Here is a 27,932-nt window from a genome sequence, read left to right on the forward strand (position 1 = left end):
ATGTAATTGAAGCTGAAAGTTGAGCTTTGCTTAGTGTCTCACATCCAACAGAGATAAAACTGGGACTGAAACCCAGGTCTTTGGGCTCTAAATATGGGGCTCCCTCTACTAACCAAATCATTTCTACAAGTGTCCTTTGGATTGTGCCTTGAGGTTTGCCCTTGACAACACCCTTACATAAGGACAGTCCAGCTTCTGAGACACAGAAGTCTGAAGATAGTCACCTGATCAAACTGGAGACCAAAGATTTTAAAGAAGGCAGCTGGAGGGAGGGTAGGGAGAAGGTGGAGTGGCTTAGGAGACATTCCTAAGTCTCAGTCCTAGAAAACGTTTTAAAATATTGAATGGGAAACTCTGGTGGTAGGGCTAGGTTTACTTCTTTTTGAACAGATCCAGGTAATTCTGAGGTGTCACCTTGATTAAGGAAGCACTATCTTTTCCTGGAGAAAAGTCAACACCAAAATCACCCCAGAACCCATCAGGGCTCACAGATTAGCCCCAGAACCAACTTGCTCTTTGAGTTTTCTTGTGTTTCACAGAAACCAGTTTAGATATTTGGGTGGTTCGTGGGAGTAAACATCTGAAAAGCCACAGGGGAAAGATAGTAACTGAGGCTAAAGAGGGTGGGCCCAGCCTCACTTCCTCCTTCTCCTTTTCTGGACTTTCTGTCGTCACAGTGTGATCACACTTATTCCTCTTTCATTTCTCCTTCTACACAAATAGCCCCAGACATCCGTGTTACCAGCCTTGTCGCAGCCAACGCAAGAATAATCACCACTTCTGTCTAAACGACTGAGGAGAAGTGCTTGCAAAAGGTAAGACTGGTGACATTTTAATCTGCTTTGAGAGCAAAGACCCGAACCATATTATGTGGGATAGAGTATCTTAGGAGGCTCTGTAGACTTCTCTCTAGCAACCCTAAAATGTCCTACTATGCCTGTTTCACAAATCTTTAGTGTAGGAAGTAAAAAGATCAGTAAGATCCTAGTAACCTTCAACAGGCAATCAGGCCAGAAACACTTTTAATTGACCAGCTTCCAATTACAGTATCTGATATCAGTTTGGGTCAGGGCATTCACGTGCTTAAGTTGCCTCAGAACTTGAATTTCTGTGTATAGTCATTGCTGATGCCTGGACATTTGTGTGCGAGATGAAGTTGGGGAGATTTCTTACATGCTCTGGTCTTCAGAAGACTGGTTTTGTGATGTTAAAATGAGGAGACAACCAACAGCCGGAGCCATTTAGAAAGGCAGCTGTGAGATGCAGGTCTTTTTCACTTGAGAAATTTTCAAAAGTAAAGTTAGTGAATCTCACTGTGATTCCTCACAGCCACTAAATGGAACAATAGCTACAAATCGCAACCCCCAGCTCAGACAAGAACTCAGGACGTGCCCAGTACCTGTATTTCGAGAGGCGAAATCTAGATACTTCTAAGTGATGCTTAGATTGATTGTTTTCAAAGGGCAGGAAGAACATTGTGATCCTTAGGGTTCCCCCAAGTAAACTTGTCCTTGGTGTACAAAACATCAATATAGATAAATATAATATAAAATGCACCAACTAACAAAACTCGATATTGCAAAGATTTCTAATTCATGTCCCATAACTAATGATTGAGGTCTCATGGACTCAAAGTGATAGCCAAGCTTTGGTCCTGGGTTTCTGTGACCCCATAGTAGTTACTGGAGATCTGGTCACCACAGGAAACTAGATCAGAGCTTTCTCTTTCCATGACCTCCAAGAATCTCACCTGATTATGCCCTGGAGGGGAAAAGAAAGTCCCTTAGGACCACACTCACTTACCTAACAATGAAGGATGGGAATGAGCCAGAGAGCTCTAGATTCCCAAAGCACCTCCGGGGCTATTAGGCCTTGAATTTAAAAATAAAGACCAGATTTTTTTTTTTTTTTGAGGAAGATTAGCCCTGAGCTAACATCTGCTGGCAATCCTCCTCTTTTTGCTGAGGAAGATTGCCCTTGAGCTAACATCTGTGCCCATCTTTCTCTACTTTATATGTGGGATGTCTACCACAGCATGGCTTGACAAGCAGTGCGTAGGTCCACACCCGGGATCTGAACCGATGAACCCCAGACCACCAAAACGTGCGAACTTAACCGCCATGCCACTGGGCCAGGCTAAGACCAGAGTTTTTAATGAGTTAATTTAATAATCAGGTTAAGTGCCTCCTGGGGCCAGGCACTGTGCTTTGGAAAATACTATTGGGGCAGGGGAGGGTCAAGGTAGAAGAAGGATATTTGTCCACCAAATAGTCCTGCCCCTAAAGAACTACCATGGGAGATAAGAGGCATCAGATATATATGCAAATGATTTGGAAGAGAACTGAGCAAAAGCGGAGTCTTAGCTGTTGGCTGAGCAAAGTTTTGCTTTCTCAACCTCCACCGGAATCTGCACTATTTTGAAACTGTGGTTGAACTAGAGCAGAGGCTGAGCTGAAGTGTGATTTCCTGTCATATTTCCTGTGTGGGCCAGTTAAGAGTATTTAGCATTTAAATGACAGGATTGGGTACCTTTATAGCCACAGGGAAGGATTCAAAGTCCATGCCTTCACAGCTTCCATTGCCTTAGTGACCTCATCTTTGGTAATTAATGAGAGGCACAAACTGGAAAGGTCAAACTCTGCTGGTCTTTAGTTTCTTATGTCCTCAGGTCGACTTCTGACTGTCCAGAGGGCTTCAGACTCTGAAGCTGAGGCCTGTTCCTCTTCCTCACTCCCACCCCAAAACATACCAGTGGCTAGGAATTGTGCTAAGTGCTGGAGACACAAAGATAGCTGATGTGGTTATCAATCTCAACGTGTTTGTAGAGTCTAGTGTGGAGGACAGACACAGCAATGCACAAATATAAGACAAAGTGATCTTTTCTATAACAGAGGAAGAGTGAGCACAAAATGTTGGAGGAGTTTAGGAGTGTGCCAAAGACTCCCTGGGAGGGGAGGTGACTACTTGCGTTCATTTTCAAAGAGGTATGAGTTTGTTATGGAGCATGCAAGTAATGGCCTTCCAGACAGGGCACAGTATACGCAAAATCAAATGCAAACTTCCAGGCATGTTAGGAATGAGAGTAAGCAAATGAGACTGAAGTATAACAAGTCATGGTTGTAGGACCACAGGAAATGGAAATCCCTTTCTCCTACTTGGTTCTGGAACCCCAGCACCTGAAAGTGGATGGTGAGATCACTAACCCGGCAGGTCCTAGGCCTAACCTTGGGTGGGGCTACCCCTGAGAGGTCCACATGCCAGAATTGATGGGATGTGGCCTGAAATGAGGGTGAAGAGGCTGATTTCTTCCTCCTCAACCAAGATTTTCTCCTGGATTAGAGGGAAGGGTGTAGCTTTCTGTAAGATTACAGCCATTCGCCTTCAGCTCTGTTCCAGGAAATGCTGTGTTGATTTAGTTGCAGTGGTTTGGTTTGTGTTCCTACATTAGTCAGCCCACAGCACTTCCGGTACTCAGTGAGCATTCAATGTGCGAAAATCACCCTGGGCTTAGAGACTGGGCATCTGCCCTCAGGAAGCTCCAGGACCCAGCTACCACTGCAGGTGCAGAGCGCTGAAGCAAGTTAACACAGAGAAACCACACAGCTGTGTCAAGCGCGCTTCTGGGGTGGATGTAGGGGTGGAAGAGAAGAGGATTACAGCTAGAAGTAGGGCATTCAGTTTTGGAAGGTTGTCTGTAAGTAGGCTCTGGAAAATAGGAAGAAAATGCCTTTCCAAAGCCAGTGGGTGAGCACTTAGAGCGGAGGCTGTGGATCTTCGTGTTGGGATATAGAGGCAAGCCCTCTATTCTTGTCCCTTTTCACCAGCACACAATAGAGTTCCTACCCAAGCAGTAGCATTGATATATCATAGCTATGGCCAAGAATTGTTGTGAAAGAAAAGATCCCACAAGGATACATTTCTATAATCATTTAAAATAAGAGCAGTATATTCCAAGTGATAGAATGTTCTTCCGTAAAGGAAACTTAGAGATAATTTAGGTTCAAATAAAGTGTCCAACTCATAGGGAGAGCCCAATAAATATTAGCTATTATTATAACATTCCAATCTGATTATTTTTCAGGTATGGTGACTTGTCCAAAGTCATAAAATTACTTAACTAGTTATTTAGAATGTTTTCTGATTCTCTATGGAATCTCTTTCTTCCGCACTAGGCTATTCTCCCTTTTCTTATAGACTTCTTATTAAATAGACTGTGTTCTATTTAAAGAAACTTCCAGCACATTTTAACATAAGCAAACATAAAAAGACAACTTAGTTATAAATCCAATTAATCTGAAATCAATATGCTAGCAAGTTATATATTTAATTTGTCAACTGCATCTGACATTTCCTATTTTGGAAGAGCTAGATTGAGAAATAGGGGTGAGAAATGATTTTGATACTTCACATCTTTTAAAATTTGTTCAAGTAAATTTGAACTCATGGCTTAACATTGACTCTGTATCAGGAAAAACAGAGGCATTAAAGAGTTACCCAATGGTTTGTTCTAAAAATAGGTATTATAGAATCTCAGTATTTACACCATCAGAGACTTGAGTTGTAATAATTTTGAGATCAAAATCCTGTAGATCGTTTACTCATGTTCAATTCTTTTTTTCTACTTTTAATTTTGCTAAAAATTCAGACTTACAAAAAAGTTGCAGAAAGAGTACCAAGAATTTCTGAACCCCCTTCACCCAGATTTCCCAAATATTAACATTTTACCACATTCTCTTTATCCTTCCCTGGCTTTCTCCTTTGAGAGTAATTGCTGATGTGATATCCTTTCCCCTAAGTACTTTAGGGTGTATTTTATACAAACAAAAACATTCTCTCACATTACCATGTTACAATGATCAAAATCAGGAATTAGCACTGATATAATACTATTAACAATCTATAGATTTTATTCAGATTCCATAAACTGCCCCATTAATATTCTTTATAGCAAAAGGAAATCTCTGATCATACATTGCTTTTAATTGTCATGTTTCTTTAGTCTCCTTTTGTCTGGGACAGTTCCTGAGTCTTTCTTTGTGTTTCATGACATTGGTATTTTTAAAGAGTATAGGCAAGTTACTTTTTAAAATGTTCTTTATTTGTGTTTGTGTTTGTCTGATGTTTTCTTATGACTAGATTCAGGTTATTCAAACTTTTGATACCACAGAAGTGGCTTTCATTATGTCACACAGAGCCTTACTCACACTGAGCATAGCTTGCTTGCACGCACCATGGACAGGCCTCTCTGACAGGGACCCTCCGCTGCCAAGTTCCACATATCTTTAAGGTAAGGACAAAGAACCCCTAGTTTACTGACTCTGCAATAGTAATAACTGTTTCATGTAACTGTTCCTGATTTAGAGAGCGGCCTTGTTATAAAAGTTCCTGTCCCAGGTCAGCTACCAGTAGCATCTATAATTTTTCTGTTGAACTATTATCTTTCTACGCTTCCAAAGGGAAGGAAATGAGCCTCCAAGATCATCTGGATTTGTCTTTCCTCGTTTTTTCTCTCTTTGCTTCTTTCTTCTTTCTCTCTTCTACAAATCATTAATTTCTCTCCCACAAAAGGAGCCTTGAAATGAAAGAATTTTCACCAGACCACAATTTCAAGGAGGAATAAGATGACAGACACATCCCTTTGACGAAGTGATGGAGAGATGACAGGAAACTAATGCTTATAAGTTGATGGTTTGGTTTTGTTTTATTTTACTATCACCTCTTCCCCCACAATTGCTCCCTCAAAGAGACATGCATACATAACCCCGTCCCTTCTCAGCCACCGCTCACAGAGTTTCAAACTGAAAGAGAGGAGTCCTCCTGGAGACTCATCACATTGCGACAAGTGAGTTGAGTTGGGAAGTGAGAGGCACAAAACTGGGGCCTGGGACAGTGGAAGGGGCCTGGGCTTTGGTGGCTGAAAGATATGGGCCTATGCCCCGTCTTTGCTGATTATTAGCTGCGTGATCTTATGCCAGTTATGCAGGCAGTCTGAGTCATATTTCTTGTTTGCAAAGAAATTGACACCTAAGTTGCAGGGCTGATATGAGGATTACAAATAAGATATGTTTCTATGAAGAACTTGGCACTTCACAGGGTTTGGCAAACTCTATCATCTATCTAAATTTATTTTGGTGTGAGGGCCTTAATTTGAGGGCTTTCTTGGAGAACAGTTTCTTTCCTGTTTAGAAAAAATTGTTATTAATCAAGGCCCTAACGTTCTTCACTGATGAACCAAAGACTTCCACAGGCTCTGTGTAGGAGGGGATAGGAACACAATGACTATCTTTATGAATGCCGTGCTCTTCTATGTAAATTGGTAAATAGATCTGTATATAGAGGAACCTATGTGGAGAAATGTCTGGAAGATATTCACCAAAAATGTTAATGGTGGTCATCTCTGGGAGGTGGGGTTTCAGAAGATTTTATGCTTTCTCCTCTGTACTTTCTTTATTTTTTGTATTTTTTTACAAAGGGTACACAAAACTATTTTTAAGAGGTATTTACAAAAAGTCAAACAAGCAAAGGATTATTAAAGGCCTTTTGGCACCTGATGTATTTTATTCCTGAAACTCTAGCAGGAAGCTCAGGATCGCCCTTAGGAATGGACTGATAGGAAAGCTCTGAACTTGACCTTTTAGTCAGTACAGTAGCTCCCCCTTATCCAGGATTTTGCTTTCCACAGTTTCAGTTGCACATGGTCAAACACAATCTGAAAATATTAGATGGAAAATTCCAGAAATAAACAATTCATAAGTTTTAAATTGTGCATCGTTCTAAGGAGCGTGATAAAGTTGTGCACAGTCCTGCTCCCTCCCACCCAGGATGTAAATCATCCCTCTGTCCAGCGTATCCATGTGGTATACACTACCTGCCCGCTAGTCACTTAGTAGCTGTCTTGGTGATCAGATCAACTTTCACTTGTGTTCAAGTAATCCTTATTTTACGTAATAATGGCCCCAAGGTGCAAGAGTAGTGATGCTAGCAATTTGTATGTGCCAAAGAGAAGTCATAAAGTGCTTCCTTTAACTGAAAAGGTGAGAGTTCTTGAGTTAATAAGCAAAGAAAAAACTTGTATGCTGAGGTTCTTTTATTACAGTATATTGTTATAATTTTTCTATTTTATTACTGTTTATTGTTGTTAATCTCCTACTTATAGACTTTGTATTTGTAACTTATAAATTAAACTTTATCATAGGTATGTATGTATGTACAGGGAAAAACATAGTATATTCAGAGTTTGATACTATTGTGGTTTCAGGCATCCACCAGTTAGAGAGGTTAAATAAGTTGCCCAAGGCCGTACTTCTGGTAGGTAGCACTGGCCAGCATTCAAAACTAGACCTGTCTGATTTCATTACTAGTATTTATCAACCTTTGTTCCATGGAACACTATGTTCTCTGAGCTGTTAAGTAATTTTTCAATATAAGAACACGTTTGTAGTTATTTAAGTAGATTTTTCTCTTAGAGACCCATAATGTATATTAGCATCTAACAAGTTTCTCAGAAGTCATACATTAAAAAAGCTGTTTATTGTTTTATATTTTATTTTTATTTAATCCCATTTATTTTCATAGTTATTTGACTGTGGATTCCTCTCACTCTCTATTGTTTTGTTTGTTTGCTTGGTTTTTTTGAGGAACAGTTATTAATATCTTATAAATATAACAGTCTGTGTAACACAAAAGCTGGCTTGCTATGGCTCCAGATTGGTCTCCAAGATTGAATCAGATGAGGCTGGAGATCAAGAATTGATAGTTTCTTGAAGCTTCTGTCCAAATTTAGCCCCTTTAAACTTGATTAAATTCAAGACCAGATTAGATGGTGCTGCACATGTGGGTCAAAGAAAAGAGAGGGATTGAACTAGAGATCCACAAGAATCTATCAGTCCAAGCTCTTTGCTTGGAGGAAGCTAAAGGGTGAACTTCATCCCTGGCCTCCACAGTGGGCCATGGGAGGTAGCCACAGCTAACTGCAGTTCATCACAGAGGTTCCTGGAAGCTGATGTCAGGGACTTTCTTCACAGAGTCATGAGTCACTGGGCTGGAAGTTGCAGACTTTAACTTCTTCTAGACTCCGGGGTTGGAAGGGGTGGAGTTCAAGAACCGGCCAGTCATAGTGAAGAACGGGAAAGAGAGACAGAGTGGCATTCTCTCTGGGTTTATATGAAAACTGGGCCCATCATTGCAGGAGGTAAAAGCAGTGACAATCTTCACCAAATGGGCAGCTTTTCTCCTTCAATTTAGTGTGAGTCTGAGTAAGTGGAAAATCAGGGAAGGAGAAAATAGAGGTTCTCCTTCCTGTTTGCGAAGAGAAGAATCAGGAGGCTATTCCCAGTTTTGTAGGCACCTCATTAGTTGGTGTTCTGTGGACAGTTAGATGACAAGGGCCTGAAGCAGCTGTCACAGGATCCAAGGATGTTGGGGCTGAGGTGACTCTAGGAGGCATCTGGCCCAATCTTCTTCTGTCTAAGTTATCTGCCCATGTCCAAAGATTAGTTTATTGGCAGAATGAATCTCAAGCCCAAGGCTCCTGGCTCAGCAGCGTTGTGTTCATTCCACTACATGGGATTATTTAAGAGTTAATGAGCAGACATCCAGTCATTTGTTCAAAATTACATTTTTTTTTTAGTGTAATCAAGTACTGTGCTAGGTCTCAAGGATTCAAAGACGAGTGAAGTAGCTCCTACTCATGTCTGATTTGGAAATATTGATTCTTTGTCCATGGCTTGTCTTTTCATTAATAGTGTCTTTTGAAGAGCTGAAGTTTTTGATTTTGAAGACATTCAATTTATCAATTCTTTTATGGATTGTGCTTGTTGTGTCTTAATCTGAGAATTCTTTGCCAAACCAAGATGGTAAATATTTTCTCCTAATAGCTTTAGGTTTAACATTTAGGTCTATGATCTATTTTTTAGTTGTTTTTTGATATGGTGAGAGATACAGATCCAAGTTAATTTTTATTTTTGCATATTGATATCTAATTGTTTCATAGTCATTTTGAAATGAATATCCTTTCTCTGTTGTATTGACTTTACATCTTTGTTGAAAGTCAGTTGTCCATATATGTCTGGTCTCTATTCTGTTCCATTGATCTATTTGTTTGTCTTATTGCCAGTGCTATGCTATCTTTGTTGTTGTAGGTTTATAGAAAGTAATGAAATCAGGTAGTGGTTGTGCTCCAACTTTGTTCTTTGTTAAATTTGCTTTTGCTATTCTAAGACCTTTGCATTCCCAAGTGAATTTTAAAATCAGTTTGTTAATGTCTACAAAGAAGTCTGCTGTGATATTGATTGGGATTACAATGAATCTACATGCAAATTTTGGAAGAATTGACATCTAAATAGTATTGTCTCCCAGGCCATATACACGGTATATCTCTCCATTTATTTACATCTTTTTAACTTCCTCTCAGCCACGTTTTTTGTTTGCTTGTGTTTGTTTCAGTTTCAGTATATGGGCCTTTCACATCTTTTATCAGATTTACTCCTAAGTATTTCATATATTAATGCCATTGTAAATGTATTTAAAAATTGATTTCTGATTATTTGTTGCTAAAGTATAAAAATACTATTGATTTTTATATGTTGAATCATATCCAGCAATCTTGCTACATTCACTTATTAGTTTATTAATAGATTTTTTTTGGGTAGATTTCTGTAGAATTTCTACAAAAACAATCATGTCAACTGTGAATAATGCCAGTTTTACTTTTCCCTTTCCAATTTGAGTGGCATTCTTTTCATGCTGTATTCCACTGCCTAGAAACTCCAGTACAAAAGCTAAATAGAATTGGTAAGAGTGGACAGCCTTGTCTTCTTCCTAATACAGGGGAAAGACATTTAGTCTTCTACCATTAAGTATGATGTTAGTTCTAGCTTTTTCATAGATGCTCTTTATAAGGTTAAGTGCCCTTCTGTTACTATTTTGCTGAGAGTTTTTATCAGAAATAGATGTTGAATTTTGTCAAATGAGTTTTCTGCATCTATTGAGATGATCATTTTTTTCTTTTTTAATTTGTTGGTATAGTTAATTAAATTGATTTTTCGAATGTTAAAATAACCTTGCATTCATGGAATTAACCTCTGTTAGTCAAAATTTCTTATCCTTTTTCTATATTAGTAGATTTTATTTATTAAAATTTTGTTTATAATTGTTATATTATATTCGTGAGGTATATTGGTCTATGTTATACATCCAGTAATGTCTTTCTACATTTTTAGTATCTGATGATTCTGGCATTAAAGGATGAGTTGGGAAGTTTACATTCCTTTTCTATTTTCTGGAAGAGTTTGAATATATTTGGTGATGGCTCTTCCTTACACGTTTAGCAGAAATCATCAATAAGGCATCTGAGCCAGGTATTTTCTCTATGGGAAGCTTTTTATTTATTTTTAAAATTTATCTATTTTTCAGTTTTATTGAGACATAATTGACAAACAACATTGTATTAGTTTAAGGTATACAACGTAACAATTTTTTTTTTTTTAAAGATTTTATTTTTTCCCTTTTTCTCCCCAAAGCCCCCCGGTACATAGCTGTATATTCTTTGCTGTGGGTCCTTCTAGTTGTGGCATGTGGGACGCCGCCTCAGCGTGGTTTGATGAGCGGTGTCATGTCCGCGCCCAGGATTCGAACCAACGAAACACTGGGCCGCCTGCAGCGGAGCGCGCGAACTCAACCGCTCGGCCACGGGGCCAGACCCGACAACGTAACGATTTTTGTCAATTATATCTCAATAAAACTGGAAAAAATAGATAAATTTTATACATTTCAAAATAATTACCACAGTGACTTTAGTTAACATTCATCAGCTCATAGTTAAAAAATATTTTTCTTATGATAAGAACGTTTAAGATTTATTCTCTTAGCAACTTTCAAATATACAACACAATATTGTTACCTATAGTCACGGTATTATCACTGTAGCTCACATCTCCAGAACTTATTTATCTTACAGCTGGAAGCTTGTACATTTTGACCACCTTCACTCATTTCCCCCAGCCCTGCCTGTGGCAGCCACCAATCTGTTCTCTGTTTCTGAGCTTGCTATTTTTAGATTCCACGTAAAAGTGAGATCATACAGTATTTGTCTTTCTCTGTCTGACTTATTTTACTTAGCATGGTGCCCTCAGGTCCATCCATGTTATTGCAACGGGGAGGAGTTCCTTCTTTCTCATGGCTGAATAGTATTCCTTCATGTATATGTCACATCTTCTTTATCCATTCATCTGTCACCAGACACTTAGGTTGTTTCCATGTCTTGGCTATTGTAAATAATGCCACAGCGAACATGGGGGCTCAGGTATCTTTTTGAGATAGTGTTTTCATTTCCTTCAGATAGTTAGTTGAGGCCTTTCTCTTTTTTTCTTGGTAAGTCTAGATAAACGTGTCTATTTTGTTCATCTTTTTAAAAACTCAGACCTTATTTTCATTAACCTTTTCTATTGTCTTTTTCATTTCTATTTCATTTATTTCCACTCTAATTTTTATTTCCTTCCTGCCACTCGCTTTGGGCTTAGTTTGTTCTTTTTTGTCTAAGTACTTGAGGTGTAAACTTAGGTTGTTTGAGATACTCATCTTTCTTTTTTTTGAGGAAGAGTAGCCCTGAGCTAACATCTGCTGCCAATCCTCCTCTTTTTGCTGAGGAAGACTGGCCCTGAGCCAACATCTGTGCCCATCTTCCTCTACTTTCTGTGTGGGATGCCTACCACAGCATGGCTTGCCAAGCAGTGACATGTCCACACCTGTGGTCTGAACTGGTGAACCTCGGGCTGCTGAAGTGGAATGTGCGCACTTAACCGCTGTGCCACAGGGCCGGCCCATACTCATCTTTTCTTAATGTAGGTCTTTATTGCTAGGAAGTTCCCTCTTAGAACTACTTTTGCTGGATCCCCAAAATTTTGGTATATTTCCATTGTTATTTGTCTCAAGATATTTTTAGATTTCTCCTCTGACCCATTTGTTGTCCAGGAGCATGTTGTTTAATCTCCAAATATTTTTTGAATTTTCCAGTTTTCTTCTTGTAATTGATTTCTAGTTTCATACTCGTGTGGCCGGAAAAGATGCTTGATATGATTTCAATCTTCTTAAATTTATTAAGACTTTTTTTGTGGTCTGACATATATCGTCTCCTGGAGAATGTTTCATATGCACCTGAGAAGAATGGGTATTGTGCTGCTCTCAGAAGAAATGTTCTGTACTTGTCTCTTAAGTCCATCTGGTCTAACATGTAATTTATAGCCAATAGTTCCTTGTTGATTTTCTGTCTTGATGATCTATACATTTTGAAAGTAATGTGTTGAAGTCCCCTATAATATTATTGTACTTCTATTGCTCCTTTCAGGTCTGTTAATATATGCTTTGTATATTTAGGTGCTCCTATGTTGGGTACATAAATATGTAGAAATGTTATATCCTCCTGTTGACCCCTATGTCATTGTATAGTGACTTCTTTGTCTCTTATTACAGTCTTTGGCTCATTGTCTATTTTGTTTGATATAAATATAGTTACTCCTGATTTCTTTAGGTTTCCATTTAAATGGAATATCTTTTTCCATCCCTGTACTTTCAGTCTGGGTGTGTCCTTAAAGCTGAAGCGAGTCTCTTCTAGGCAGCATATTGTTGGGTCTTGTTTTTTATCCATTCAGCCTTTCTATGTCATATAGTTGGAGAATTTTATGGGAACTTTTTTAAATTCCAAATTCAATTTCTTACTTGATATAATACGATTCAGATTATTTCTTTCTTCTTGAGTGAGCTTTGGTAATTTGCATCTTTCAAGGAATTTATTTCATCAAAGTTGTTGAATTTATTGGCAAGAGGTTGTTATCATATTCACTTATTATCATTTTGATATCTGTAGAATCTAGTGTTGTTAGTTGTCATTTCTAATGTTGGTAATTTTTGTCCTCTCTATTTTTTAAATTGATTTTCTGGGTAGAGGTTTATTAATTTTACTCATCTGCCAAAAGAATCAACTTTTGATTTCATTGATTTTCTTGGTTGTTTTTCTGATCTTTATTTGTTGATTTCACGTTTCTTTCTTCTATGTATTTTGGGTCTAATTTGCCGTTCTTTTTCTAGTTTCTCAAGACGGAAGATGAAGTCATTTATTTGAGACCATTCTTCTCTCTAATATCAATATTTTGTGTTATACTGGACGTTAGGATTTCAATATGTGAATTTGGTGGGGCCACAAACATTCAGACGATAGCAGTTTTCCTTTGCCTCTTTTTTTTCTGGCTTTTTAAAAAAAATTATTTATCTAGTACTTTTATGATTTTTATCTCCTTTGCTGGCTTATTAGTTATAATTCTTTGTTTTGTTATTTTAGTGATTTCTTTGTGGTGTATAGCATACATCTTTAACTCATTACAGTCTATCTTAAAGTGATATTACCATTTCACATATAAGAACCTTTCAATAGTACACGTCCATTTCTCCCTTTGCAGCCTTATGTTATTGTTATCAGAAATTTTACTTTTGCATTTTTTTATTAACCACACATAACATTGCTATTATTCTTGCCTGAACAGTCCAGGATATTTTAAAGATATTTAAATAACAAGAAAAATCTTATATAATTATCCATGTAGTTACTAATTCTAGTGCTCTTCCTTTCTTTGTGTAGTCCTATATTTCCATGTGACCTCATTTTTCTTCTACCTGGAAGATTTCCTTTAATATTTCTTATAGTATCAATCTACTGAGGAATTCTTTCAGCTTTTGTATGTCTGAAAGTATTTTTTTCTTACTTTTTGAAATATATATTTACAGGGTGTAGAATTCTAGGTTGACCACATTTTTTCTTTTAGTATTTTAACTATGTTGCTCTACTGTCTTATGGCTTGCCTCTTTCCCAATGAGAAGTCTGTTCTTATCCTTATATTTGTTTTTGTGTACCTAAGATGTTTTTTTTCTTTAGCTGTTTTAAGATTTTATTTTTATCTCTGATTTTGAGTAATTTGATTATAAACTGTCTTGATGTAGTTTTCTTCATTTTTCTTGTGCTCGTTCATTGAGCTTCTTTGATCTGTGGGTATATTTTTTAAATCAAATATAGGAGTTTCTCAGTGATCGTTTCTTCAAATATTTTTCTCTTCACCCTATCTCTCCTCTCTTTTGAGACTTCAATCATGTATATGTTAAACCACTTGAAATTCTCAACTCCTGATGCTCTTCTCATTAAAAAAATTTTTGTTTTCTGTCTGTGTTCCTTTTGAGATAGTTTCTCTTGCTGTCTTTAAGTTCATTAACCTTTTCTTCTGCAATGTCCAATCTTCCATTAATCAATCCAAGTTTGATTTATCTTTTTAAAATATTTTCCATGTCTCTACTTACTTTTTTAAATATCTGGTTTAATGTCTTAAACCACTAGTCTAACATCTAGGTAAGTTTTAATTGATGAACATATCTCAAGGTTATGGGTTATACTTTTCTATTTCTTGCATGCCTGATATTTTGAGTGAATCCAGACATTGCAAATTTTACCTTGTTGAGGGCTGGATATTTTTATATTCCTACAAATATTATTAAGCTTTGTTCTGGGGTGAATTTAAGTTACTTGGAAAGTGTTTGATACTTTTGGGCCTTGCTTTTAAGATTTGTTAGGTGGATCTGGAGCAGCATTCATTCTAGAGCTATTTATTCCCCACTAACTGAAGCAAGACCCTTCTGTGTACTCTACTCTGTGAATCTTGAGGTTTTCTATTCTGGCTGGTGGGAACAGCACTAATCCCAGCTCTGTGTGAGCGCCAAGCACTGTTCATATGCTACTTAGTTTTGGATAATTTCTTTACATGCATGTGTTAATCAGTATTCAACTGAATCCTTGATGGACACCGTGGTAAGCTAGATAATGAACTCCAAAATATGTTCATGTACCTTATAGGGAAAGGAAACTTTTATGGGGGATTAAATTAAAGATTTTGAGCTGAGGAGATTATCTCATTATCTGAGCAGGCCCTGTTTAATCATATGGGTTCTTATGAGAAAGAGGCAAGAGGTCAGAGTGGGAAGTAGCAGATGTGTTTGACTAAAGCAAGAGATTGGAGTGTTGCAAGGAAGGGGTCAAGGTATGCAAATGAGTTCCAGAAGCTGACAAAGACAAGGAAACAGATTCTCTCCCTGAACCCTTCAGACAGACTTCAGCCTTGCCAACACCTTGAATTTGGACTTCCAACCTTCAGAACTATCAGAGAATAAATTTATATTGTTTTGAGCCACTAAGTTTGTGGTAATTTGTTATAGACGCAATAGGAAAATAATATAGGCATCATCTGTAGATGTTCTGTCTCCTCAACTCAGAGAATCTGCCAGGCTCCTCCTCTCTGCCCCATGGTCTGGAAACTATGTCAGCACAATAAGCTGGGGCAATCATAGGGCTCACACCCTTTATTTCCATCTCTCATGGATAACTGTCTCTTGTTGTCTGATGTTCAGTGTCTTGCAAGCCATCGTTTTATAATTTTTACATTTTTTGGTTGTTTTAGGTAAAAGGGTAAATCTGATCCCTGTCAATCCATCTTGCCCAGAGACACATATCCCAAATATGTGACTTTGTATTTTCACATTTAAAAAACTAAAAGGAAAAAGGTGAAATTAATTTTAATAATATATTTTAGTAACCACATTATACACAAAATATTATTTCAACATGTAATCAATATAAAAATTAATATGCTCTTTTTCATTATAAGTGTATATTTTATACTTATAGCACATCTTAATTCAGACTAGCCAGATTTCAAGTGTTCAGTAGCCAACCAGAGCTCTAAGTTATGGAGAATCATGATAGTCAATGTTTAGTTGCTCAAAGGAAGGGCACTCATTTGAATATGTTAATTTAAATGTCACCTCCTTGATTAACCCAGCTGAAAAATCTCTGAATTTCCATGGCATTTGGTACTGTCTTTGAGACTTGACATATTCATTTTTTATTACTTGATACAGCCTGTACAAAGGGCTACAGTAAGGATTCTCAAGAATTTGGAGATGAGAACTGTAAATGTCACATCCTAAGAGTTAAATTAATTTTTAAAATTCTAGACAAAATGAGTAAGATTATTTATCCATGGATGTGTCTTAGTCTTGAGATACTTGGTCAACATATAGAGGCCTGGGAAACACTCAAATCCATCATCCATTCCTGACAAACAAGAGTGGTCCTTTAAGAGTAACTAATCATGGGTTACATTTACTGAGTACTAATCATATGCCCGTCTTTGCCATAGATCATTTGATCTTTACATCTACTCTTGAGGTGTAAGTATTACCCCCATTTTTTTTTTTTGAGGAACATTAGCCCTGAGCTAACATCTGCTGCCAATTCTCTTTTTGCTGAGGAAGACTGGCCATGAGCTAACATCTGTGCCCAACTTCCTTTAGTTTATATGTGGGATGCCTGCCACGGCATGGCTTGCCAAGTGGCGCATAGGTCTGCACCCAGGATCTGAACTGGCAAACCCCTGACCACTGAAGTGGAATGTGTGAACTTAACCACTGTGCCACAGGGCCAGCCCTACCCCTGTTTTACATAGGAATAAATTGTGACTAGAAATGTTAAGTAGATTTCTAAATCTCACACAGCTATCTAGTGGCATACGTGAGAGTTGAATTTAAGTTTGACCTCAAAGCCTATGTAGTAAATCATCACATGCTTTTTTATCTCACAAGTATACCCAAATTTATTTATAATATAATTAATTTTATTTTAACTGGTTGAAGTAATGAAGAATTAAGAATAATCCTGAGAGTCAAGACAAGAAGGAAAAGGGGAAAGAGAAGGACAAAGTAAAGGAAAAGGAAAACAATTTGAGATAGATAGAAGTATTTGGTCTTTTCAACAGAGAGAATTATTGTATTGTGGAACAAAAGTAGCTCATCAGGCTTATCTACAGCCTTGTTGAACTATCCCTCGACCATCTGATTTCTGGGTACCTTGACATTGTAAAGATGGTATGATGGATTGTACAAGCAATCTATGCACTAGAAAGGCATAGTTCTAGTGGATAAAAAAACAATAAATTGACATTATGCTCTATCTATCAGTTTCACATGCAGCTTTTAAATATGTGTCACTCTGTAGGACCTTGTTATTTCTGAGAGAAAATTCAAAATTGTGTATCTGTATCTCTAGAATTGGGGACAAGACTTGACATTGATGTATTGATGTCCTCACCAAGAAAACGTAATTCCATTTTTTTTAAAAGTCAAGCTTTCATTGCTATCTCTTTTCATTTCCCCATTGAATATTTGTTGGTCAGTTTTTGGTTTTTTTTTTGAGGAAGATTAGCCCTGAGCTAACATCGGCCGCCAATCCTCCTCTTTTTTTGCTGAGGAAGACTGGCCCTGAGCTAACGTCCATACCTATCTTCCTCTACTTTATATGTGGGATGCCTCCACAGCATGGCTTGATGAGCCGTGTGTAGGTCCACACCTGGCATCTGAACTGGTGAGCCACAGGCCTCTGAAGCAGAATGTGTGAACTTAACCACTGCATCACTCGGCCAGCCCCTGTTGGCCAGTTTTATCTCTGCTGTAAGATTGACATCCTCTGAAGGATAGCTACAGCTTAGTCATGGTTGCATTCCCCCACAGCATCTAGAAACATAAATGTTTCTTTGGTAAAAGAATGAACGAGGCATAGATATGTCCCTCCCACTTTCATGTGGAGAGGGCTATAGACCAAATGTAGTATGTATATACATCTCAGGGAATTTAAGGAACTGGTTAATCAAGTCACTGGCCTTCTCCATAGTTGATTGACCAGCCTATCTCTGACCCCAGGGCTGCCTCCTTGAGTAAGTGCCCAGGAACTGGTCCCTGAACATTGGCCTGGTATGTGTCACTGTGATTCACCCTCCTCTGAAAGTGTCTCTAATCCTTTCTTCTACAGTGCTTAATTCAATGTCAAGCATTTTGGGCTTGCTGAATTAAAGCAAAAGCAAGTGTCCAAAATGATCCAATAGTTACCTCAGTTTGGAGACTAAGATAATAGGGAGTTTGGGCAAACTTTCCAGAGGAGAGTCACAGCTCAAATCCAAGGTGATGCTGGAGATCCTTGAACCCTGAACATTGGTGCCTTTGATCTCTTGTGCCACCTTGCAGAGCCAGGTCACTTACTTCCTCTCTTCTTCCTTTTACTTTTTAGGGTAAAACTGTCCCAACATGGGCATGAGTAGCTTGAAACTGCTGAAGTATGTCCTGTTTTTCTTCAACTTGCTCTTTTGGGTAAGTGTGTCTCTTCTGAGCATGGCTGCACCCACCTCCTCCCCAGCTACACTCTACTTCTCTCTCCTCTACTGAAGAGCCTGGTATGGAGTGCAACCCATGCATACCTGGGTCATGTGCAGCATACTCAACCTAAGAACAGGGAAATAACTTCCTCCCCTCTTGCCATTCTGCCACAGTAGAAGCCTGTAAAATTGAAAGGTACCAGTGCAGTTACTTATGGGGATGCTGTTTCTCTCTCTGGGGACTTTAGCCTACTACTGCTCACTGCTTACACCCAAGGGTGAAAAACTGAGACTCTACATGCTGTGTATTGAGTGCCTCTTTTTTTCTAGCTTTTCCTTTTTCCCCTCTGGGCCACTTGGAAGAATAGCTGATTGAAAAGGAAGTCACCCCTTCTGGGGAGATTTCACTGTACCAAATTCAGCAATTGAATTTCAGATATAGGATGGGATGGTACTCATGTGCCTATGAGAAAATTCTTAAAAGTTTGGCTTCTCTAGTTTTTTGCCTACCAAGATGAATTTCCTCAACCATGGCACCCCATCCACGTGGTTGTAGTTTCCACAGGGAAGACCATGTGTAACCAGTTCAGGGAACAAGGAGTAGGGTATCTGAAGCATGAAGATACTGTGTTACTCCCAGGAGTGAGATTCCCCTGGTATCTGATATGTGAAGGAGGTGCATGAACAGGATATCACAGGGTGAAGCTGGGATCACCTCTTTTCTAGGTTCATAGGGAAAGCTGGATAAAGATTGTTCATGAGAACCTTGAAAGAGCCAGTGGAAAAAGATGATTCTGACCTCAAGCAAGTGAAAATATGAAAAGATATTGAAGAACCATGTTTTATCTCAGAAATTTGTGGGATTCTTCCTTTCAGTTCTGTGGCTGCTGCATTCTGGGCTTTGGTATCTACCTCCTGATCCACAACAACTTCGGGGTGCTTTTCCATAATCTCCCCTCCCTCACACTGGGCAATGCACTCGTCATCGTGGGCTCCATTATCATGGTGGTTGCATTCCTCGGCTGCATGGGCTCCATCAAGGAGAACAAGTGCCTGCTTATGTCGGTGAGTTCCTAGCAGCTGATGTGGTGCCCTAAGTTGGGGGACATGCTGCCTTAATTCTCATGGAAGATATTTCTTGGCAGCTCACCTACAGGCACAGGGAAATCACAGGTTAGTTCCCAGACTAATGGCAAAAGGTGGAAGATAATAGACATGGGGGAAAGGTTTTAATCAGTCAAAATTAGTGTTGGGTAAAAAGGTGAAGGAGAGGGAACAAGTAAAAACGTGTTTTCTGTTGTATATGATTAACATAAAGAGAGTAAGCATCTAAAGTTGGAGATAAATATGAGTTAGGACCATAATTACAGCACCTTTTCTCCCTACGTGTAGAGGACTCCTCTCAATCTCCGCCATCACCTGTTCTCCAGTCCAAACTAGCCCTGATCTTGCAGAAAGGACTAGGCCCCAGACTCTAAAGACACGTAGTCTAGTTTACTGGTCTTTTGCTCAGCTGTTTCAACAAAGCCAATGCCAAAATTGCTTCATTGATTCAACAAATGGTATTGCTTATGCATTACGCCCATGGAGCTCGATAGGCACAGTTGGAAAGAGGGAACAAAGTTAGATGACAGCTGATCTACCCTCTAGAGTCTTGGAGTCTAGTTGAAAGAAAATAGCAAATATTCCTCACAAAACAAGAGAAGGCTCATGAAGGCCTGAACAGGCCGGATCAGGAACCTTTGCTTAGGTGCAGAGACATGCCTGGATGCTCCCAGGATGGAGTGGGAGTTGGGGAAGAACTGGGATCAGTACTGTGAGCATGTCTTTGCTTTGCCCCAGTTCTTTGTCCTGCTGCTGATTATCCTCCTTGCTGAGGTGACCTTGGCCATCCTGCTCTTCGTGTATGAACAAAAGGTAAGTTATAAAGAATACAACTCATTGTTGTATTGCTGACAGTGGAAAAGAAGTAGCACAAAATAAGTCCTATAATAGACACAGAAGCAAAGTGGAGGGATGGAGGAAAGAGAGATTAATTGTAATTGGGGAGAAAAAAACAGTCATGAAGGAGATTGCATTTGAGTGGTGCTTTGAAGGAATGAATGGGAAGAACAGTAAAACAACTTTATCTTCCTCCTGCTTACTTTTTTCCATGTGTTAGGCAGTAGAGAACATCTGCCTCAGTGCCTAAGAGAGCTCATGCTTTGATGGTCCCTTTTCCTCCTTTGTAAAACCAAAATTCTGGAAGGACAACAGACCACTGTGTACTTATTCCTTCAATGCCATCTCAGCCTCAGCACTTCTTCCTGTATATAAACTCCCTCTCTTCACTTCCTCAGCCCTGAGGAGACCATTTGGAGGGAGTAGCAAATGGAACCACTAGCCTTTCCCAGAAATTCCTTGTTCCTTGAACTCACCTCCTTTTTTTAATGTCTCCTCTGCTGGAATGTGCCCCACCCAGCTGAGTAATTATGTGGCTGAAGGCCTGAATGACAGCATCCGGCGATACAACTCAGACAACAGCACCAAGGCAGCGTGGGACTCCATCCAGTCATTTGTGAGTATAGATGGAATCCTCCTCAGCTCAGCCCAGGCTTAATTTTCCAACTTCAGTCTCTAGGGGCTAGAGGGGATTTCTTTTCCTTAAAGTTTCAGAATCTAAGGTCCACAGCCCCTAGGTCCAGAATAATGCTTGGCTCTCACAAACAGGGAAGCATAGGAATCAGTCTGATTGGTACAATGTTATCTACATTCTCTCTTTCTTCCTTCACCAACTCAGATAGGCTCATTGTTTAAACCCTACTAAGATGTAAGGAAGACCCAAACAAGTCATACTGGATTAGTTTAGTATTTTCCAAAATTTTTCTTAAAATGGAAATTGTACAATACAGCAAATCTCTTGAACTCCTGAGAAGCCCAAATCATGCTTGTTAGCTAGCCCACCAGTCCCCCATTCCTCATGCCCTTTCCCCACCCACAAACATATATATTATCTCTTCATTCCTGCCTTTGTGTGTTGGGGGATAAAGAAGAGTCAGGGAGCCAGTCTGGCACTGGCATAGTCTGTGTCTCAGATAATACCACTGTGACCACATGGAGCCACCTGTGGCCCTGCCATATCTGCTTAGTATGGAGTAGAAAAATAGCACAGGAACTAGAGCCTAGAGACAAGGATTGGAGGGCCTTGCGAAAGTTGCTTAGCCTCTTTAGATCTACAATTCTTTCTTTTTCTTTCTTTTCAATTCACTTTAGAAGCCTTTTTATCATAGACTTTTCAGATATATACAAAATTAAAGAGAATAGCAGCAAAATGAATCTCCAGGTACATATCACCCACCTTCAACAGTTGGCATTTTGCCAGTGTCATTTCAGCTAATCCCTATGCTTTTTTTTTCTAGAATATATTAAAGCAAATATTAGACATTTTATCATTTTACCTATTAAATATAATAATTTATTTTTTTTAGAAAAAATACTTTATTTTTTTACAGCAATTTTAGGTTTACAATAGAACAAAGAGAGAGGTACAGAGAATTCCCATATACCCTTTGCCTCCACTCATGCATAGGTTCCCCCATTATCAGTGTCACTCACCAGGTACATTTTTTTTTCGGTACATTTTTTTTCTTTTACCAAGGATGAAGCTACATTGACACATAAGTATCATCCAAAGTCCATAGTTTACATTAGGGTTCACTCTTGGTGTTGTACATTCTATGCAACTGAACAAATACAAATGTATAATGACATAAATCTTTCATTATAATATCGTACAGAGTATTTTCACTACCCTAAAAATCCTCTGTGCTCTGCCCATTCATCTCTCCTGCTACTCTCATCCCTGACAACCACTGATCCTTTTATTGTCTCCATAGTTTTGCCTTTTCCAGAATGTCATATAGTTGGAATCACACAGTATGTAGCCTTTTTAAATTGCCTTCTTTCACTTAATAATATGCATTTAAGGTTCTTCTATGTCTTTTTATGGCTTGAAGAGCTCATTTTAGTGTCAATTAATATTCCATTGTCTGGATGTACCACAGTTCATTTATCCATTCACCTGCTGAAGGACAGCTTGGTTGCTTCCAAGTGTTGGCAATTATGAAGAAAGCTCTGTAAACATCCATGTACAGTTTTTTGTGAGGGGCATAAGCTTTCAACTGCTTTGGAAATATACCAAGCAGCATAACTGCTGGGTCATATGGTGAGAGTATGTTTAGTTTTTTAAGAAAATGCCAAACTGTCTTCCAAAGTGGCTGTACCATTTCTCATTCCCACCAGCAATGTATAAGAGTTCCTATTGCTCCACATCCTCACCAGCATTTAGTGTCAGTATTCCAGATTTTGCCCATTCTAATAGGTATATAGTGGCATCTATCTCATTGTTGTTTTAATTTGTGATTCCCTGATGACATATGATGTGGAGTACCTTTTCATATGCTTATTTGCCATCTCTAAATCCTCTTTGGTGAGGTGTCTGTTAAGGTGTGGCTCAATTTTTGATCAGGTTGTTTGTTTTCTTATTGTTGAGTTTTACGAGGTCTTTGTATATTTTGGGTAACAATCCTTTATCAGATGTGTCTTTTGCAAATTTTTTCTTCCAGTCTGTGGCTTGTCTTCTAATTCTCTTGATACTGTCTTTTGCAGAGCAGAAGTTTTTAATTTAAATGAAATCCAGTATATCAATTATTTATTTCATGGATCATGCCTTTGGTGTTGTTTCTAAAAAGGTATCACTGTAACCAAGGTTTTCTCCTATATTATCTTCTACGACTTTTACAGTTTTGTGTTTTACATTTAGGTCTATGATCCATTTTGAGTTACTTTTTGGGACGGATGCAAGGTCTCTGTCTAGATTCAGTATTTTGCATGTGGATGTCCAGTTGTTCCAGCAGCATTTGTGGAAAAGACTATATTTTCTCCATTGTATTGCCTTTGCACTTTTGTCAAGGATCAGTTGACTATGTCTATGTGGTTTTATTTCTGAGCTCTCTATTCTGTTCCATTGATCTATTTATCTATTCTTTCACCAATACCATACTGTCCTGATTACTGTAGCTTTATAGTAAGTCTTGAAGTTGGGTAGCATCAGTCATCCAACTTTGTTCTTCTCCTTCAATATTGTGTTGGTTATTCTGGGTCTTTTGCCTCTCCATATAAACTTTAGAATCATTTGGTTGATATCCATAAAATAACTTGCTGGGATTTTGATTGGGATGCATTGAATCTGTATTCAATAGATCAAGTTGGGAAGAACTGACATCTTGACAATATTGAATCTTCCTATCCATGAACATGGACTACCTCTCCATTTACTTAGTTCTTTTTTGATTTTTGCTTATCAAAGTTTTGTAGTTTTCCTCATATAGATCTTATACATATTTTGTTAGACTTATACCTAAGTATTTCATTTTTGGAGATACTAATGTAAATGGCATTGTGTTTTTAATTTCAAATTCCACTTATTCATTATAGGAATATAGGAAACCAACTGACTTTTGTATATTAACCTTGTATCCTGCAACTTTGCTATAATCACTTATTAGTTCCAGGAGGTTTTTTTGGTCAATTCTTTAGAATTTTCTTCATAGATGATCATGTCTTCTATGAACAAAAACAGTTTTATGTCTTCCTTCCCAATCTGTATACCTTTTATTTCTTTTTCTTGCCTTATTGCATTAGCAAGAACTTCAATTCTATAAATTCAGTGCTATAAATTTCTCTCTCAGTGCTGCTTTTGCTGCATCCCCCAAATTTTTACAAGTTGTGTTTTCATTTTCATTTACTTCAAAGGATTTTTAATTTCTCTTGAGATTTCTTCTTTGGTCATGTGTTATTTAGAAGTGTGTTTTTTAATATTCATGTAAAATAACTTCTTTTTAATACACATAGAATTTTACAGTGATTCCTTAATGACACTAATAAATGATCTATATTCAAATTTCCCTAACTACTTCAAGAAGTTAGTTTTAATTGGTTTCTTCAAATCAAGATCCAAACAAGGTCTACATGTTACATTTGGATGATGTGTCTCTCTAAATCTTTTTTAATCTATAACAGTATCCCTCTTTGTTCATGCTCTTTATTTGTGGAAAGAAATTATGTTGTTTGTCCTATAGAATCCCCCATTTTCTGGATCAGGCTAGTTGTTTCCTCAAGGTATTTAGTGTCAGGGAGTCTTTATCTCCCATATTTGTGAATATGGAGACTTGATGCATGTTCCATCTGTGGTGAGACTAACATAGCTCATATTTCCTATTGCATCATGTAAGCAGGCACATAATGTCTGATTGCCCTACTTCCTATGATCTTAAGACTGGTTGATGGGTCTAGGTATAGTCGGCTTGATCCCTCCATTATAAAGTCCCATGTGTGCCTAATTTTTGATCTGTAAAATGTGAATAAATTAAGCATGCCTTCTCTACTTCAAGGAGTCTTATGTGAATGAAATGGTATAATGGGTTTTAAAGTACTTTTTTTCCTAAAAAGCCACAGTAGTCAGGCCAATTCTGGATTTTCTGCTATAGAGTCAGATCTGAAGGGCCCACCTATTCTCCAAGGCCCACAGTTTTCTTTCTGTTGACTTTCTAACCATCACATTTTTTTGTTTGTTTTTTAGCTGCAATGTTGTGGTGTAAATAATGCGAGTGATTGGGGCAAAGCCCACCCCTCATCTTGCCCTCCATATCCAGAAGTTCAGGTAATTTTTTGGGCAACTTTTCTGTTATTGGCCTCATTGGTTAAACTTTTAGTTGCCTTAGGAACTCCAGTCATATAGGACTTAGTCCTCCCAACCAGAAACAGAGAATCTTGAACAAAATAGAGACCAGGGAGACAACCCAGGTACCTAGACAAATCAGAAAATAAGGAATAAGCTCATTTTAGACTAGAGACACCATTAAGAATCTTGCTACCCTAAACTATTTCATTATAGAGGAGAAGTTTGTGTGATAGTGGCAGAGGATTATGTCTAGATTTTTCTTCAGCAAGACATAGGTCTCCTTATGGTTGAAAGTGAAATTTGTAATGTTGAGGTAGGAAAGCTTCTCTCTCTACCTGTCTTTCTGCTCTCTTACCTTGGAGATGGCAGCATCCAGCCCCTTAATGAAATGAATCATAAATGAAAGAGCAAGGAGTTGGGGGAGAAAGTTGGTGGAACTTCTGAAACAATCTGCCTGCTTAATTTGGACCTCCAGACTGGGCCCAGAGAAGAAGCCAAAATTATCTTCTAGACCAAGTCCCTAAGATCCTGTTACCCATGTTTTCCACTCTTGGGATTGTTTGGAAATCTCCAAAATTTTTTAGGTCTGTGAAGAAATACTGGGACATCCACCAACCAGCAACTGTCCTGGAGATTAGTAGGGCCATGAAAGTTTTCCTTGTTAAAGCAAAATTGAAATGCAATCAATGCTGGGATTGCACAGCCTATATTCCCATTTGTTAATCCCAAGTCAGTGGTGAATGTTCGAAAAACATAAGGACATCTGTTGCTGACATGCCTCTTGGGAGCTAGTTTAACTCAGTGTGTAAGGATCTAGGACTTCTACATTAGGTGCCACTGTAATGACAACACCAGAAAAGTCTCTAGTTTAATATTCTCTACTTTAGGTTTGTTTCTTCATCCATATAAAGAAAATAAAAATATAATACCTGGCCTAAGTATCTTGGCATAAGGCAAAACACAAACTATCTTCCCAAATAAGCCTTCTGATAAAGTTGAATAATAGTAGTCTCATTTGTACTTGTAATTTTTTCTAGGGTTGCTATGCAAAAGCAGAACAGTGGTTTCACTCCAATTTCCTGTATATTGGAATCATCACTATCTGCGTGTGTGTGGTAGAGGTAAGAATTTAACCACAGGCTATTGTGAAAATAAACAAGTTAAGTAATGTAAGGTTTTAGAACAGTACCAAGGACATAGTATGTGTTCAGTGAATATGAGCTCCCCCAGTCAAATGATGTTATTACCAATTTAAGGCATATAAAAAATATGCTGTAAGATCTATCTGGTCAACTTATCCCTAAGAGATATGAGTAATTCATAGTCAAATTAAAAGCCACCAAATAGATCCCTACTTTGGTCCTTCATTCACTGGTCTGGAAAAGCTTGTGATGGATAAAACATTCCACTTGAAAAATTGGCCTTTTATGCTAAGCAGAAGTTGATGATGTCAATTATTAATCAATTTCTTCCTTGTTTCTCTGCTTAGTTTGAAAAGTCAAGGGTGAATTGGGGATAGTTTTGTGTTTTTTTATTATGCTATATTTCTACCACTTTTATACCCAAATGTTTTGGGTATATTGCACATTAGTAAGACTTAATCAAGAAGCTCAGAGATAAATGATTTTTCTTTACATAGAAACTAAGGAGGCTTAGGGCATGGGTAGAGATGACTCATTGCATGAAATGTTGACTTGTGCAGAACTTGACTATACCTGCAGCAGAGCTTCTGTGACTTCTTCAGCAGACAAAAAAATGTCCCAACACTTTATAATCTACTGTCTTGCCAATGCCACCCAACTTATCTCCCTGATGCCATTCTAAAGCTAAAGGAAAGAACTCCTGAGGAGGAACTGGAAGTGAGGGCAGGAAGGGTGGTTTCACTGTGATGGACACTTTCTTTTTCTTTGAGGCTCATCCCAGGGTTTGTGGGAGAGATGGGTCCTCTTACATTGGACCTCACATTTTCCCAACTTTTTTCTCAGGTGTTGGGGATGTCCTTTGCGCTGACGCTGAACTGCCAGATTGATAAAACCAGCCAGGTCCTAGGGCTGTGACCTGCCGCTGCCTTGTCCTGGAGAGACTTGTTTCATCTCTGGAAATCTCAAACCACTTACCATGTGAAACCCTAAATGACTACCTTTTGGACTGGCATCTTTGTTCCCCTCCTATCTCTTCCTTGTATTGGCTCCTGTCTCATAAAACCAGAGAAGAGGGTGCTGGCAGTCATTTCCCACCTCAGGCAGCAAGCCAGTCATTCACTCACTCATGTCAGCAGCCATGTCTCTCAAGGTGTCGACACTGACACCTGAACATTTTTCAAATGTGAGAGGCTAAGAGAACCTGTGGCACTAATGGCTCCAGGTCAAAGGATGGGTCTGGGACTTGAATTTCTGCATTTTCCCATTGTCAAACAAATCTCTAGCCTCTAAATCATGCACAGTCCACTCTCCAAAGTCAACCAAGAAACCAGTTGAAGGGAGCTCTGGGGCCAGACTCACCAGATCATTGTCACAACCCTCTGTTTCCTTTTGACTAGAGGCCTTGGTCACAGTATGACAGACCACTTTTTCTTCAAAGGGCAAGGTTTCATTTCAATTTCCTTATTAAAGGACTTTATTGATTCATTCTAAGTCTTTTCAGAAGAAATGATCCAGAGATTTGTATCCTGACTCCAGCCAATCTCTCAGCCTTTGATTTACATAACTATGGAGGAACTCAGCAGGACCAGTATCTATGGTGGTTTAGTTGACAATCACATTCAAAAGAGTTCTAGTGTTATTTCTCTATCACACAAAGTTTTATTAATGTACTATTTTAAATATTCAATAAATAAAATAGCTATGATCTCAATCACTATATTCTCATTTCTACATCTCAAACACACTTTCCATGACTCAGTCTGATTGCCCTGCCAGCAAGCCAAGTATGTTAGTTTGCTATTTCTGCATAACAATTTACTCCAAAACTTAGTG

At 38.4% G+C, this 27,932-nt stretch overlaps 1 protein-coding gene across 3 annotated transcripts; it reads left to right on the top strand.

The window, feature by feature from the left end:
* The first annotated feature begins 549 nt into the window (after positions 1-549).
* CD53 (CD53 molecule) lies at positions 550-27,810 on the top strand. 3 transcript variants are annotated; one of them, XM_014835235.3, is made up of 8 exons: positions 550-815; positions 18,152-18,231; positions 19,113-19,301; positions 20,079-20,153; positions 20,698-20,793; positions 24,856-24,936; positions 25,995-26,078; positions 26,943-27,810. In XM_014835235.3, exons 2-8 carry the CDS (start codon positions 18,169-18,171, stop codon positions 27,012-27,014), a joined length of 660 nt encoding a protein of 219 aa, XP_014690721.1. In that variant the 5' UTR covers positions 550-815; positions 18,152-18,168; the 3' UTR covers positions 27,015-27,810. The 3 variants fall into 3 exon arrangements, with proteins under 3 accessions (XP_014690721.1, XP_070343117.1, XP_070343116.1); XM_070487016.1 differs by having other exon boundaries at positions 714-815; positions 18,963-19,301; XM_070487015.1 differs by lacking the exon at positions 550-815 and adding an exon at positions 10,579-10,708.
* Positions 27,811-27,932: the final 122 nt, after the last annotated feature.

The sequence above is a fragment of the Equus asinus genome, chromosome 16, assembly GCF_041296235.1.
Source record: "Equus asinus isolate D_3611 breed Donkey chromosome 16, EquAss-T2T_v2, whole genome shotgun sequence".
Taxonomy (NCBI): Eukaryota; Metazoa; Chordata; class Mammalia; order Perissodactyla; family Equidae; genus Equus; species Equus asinus.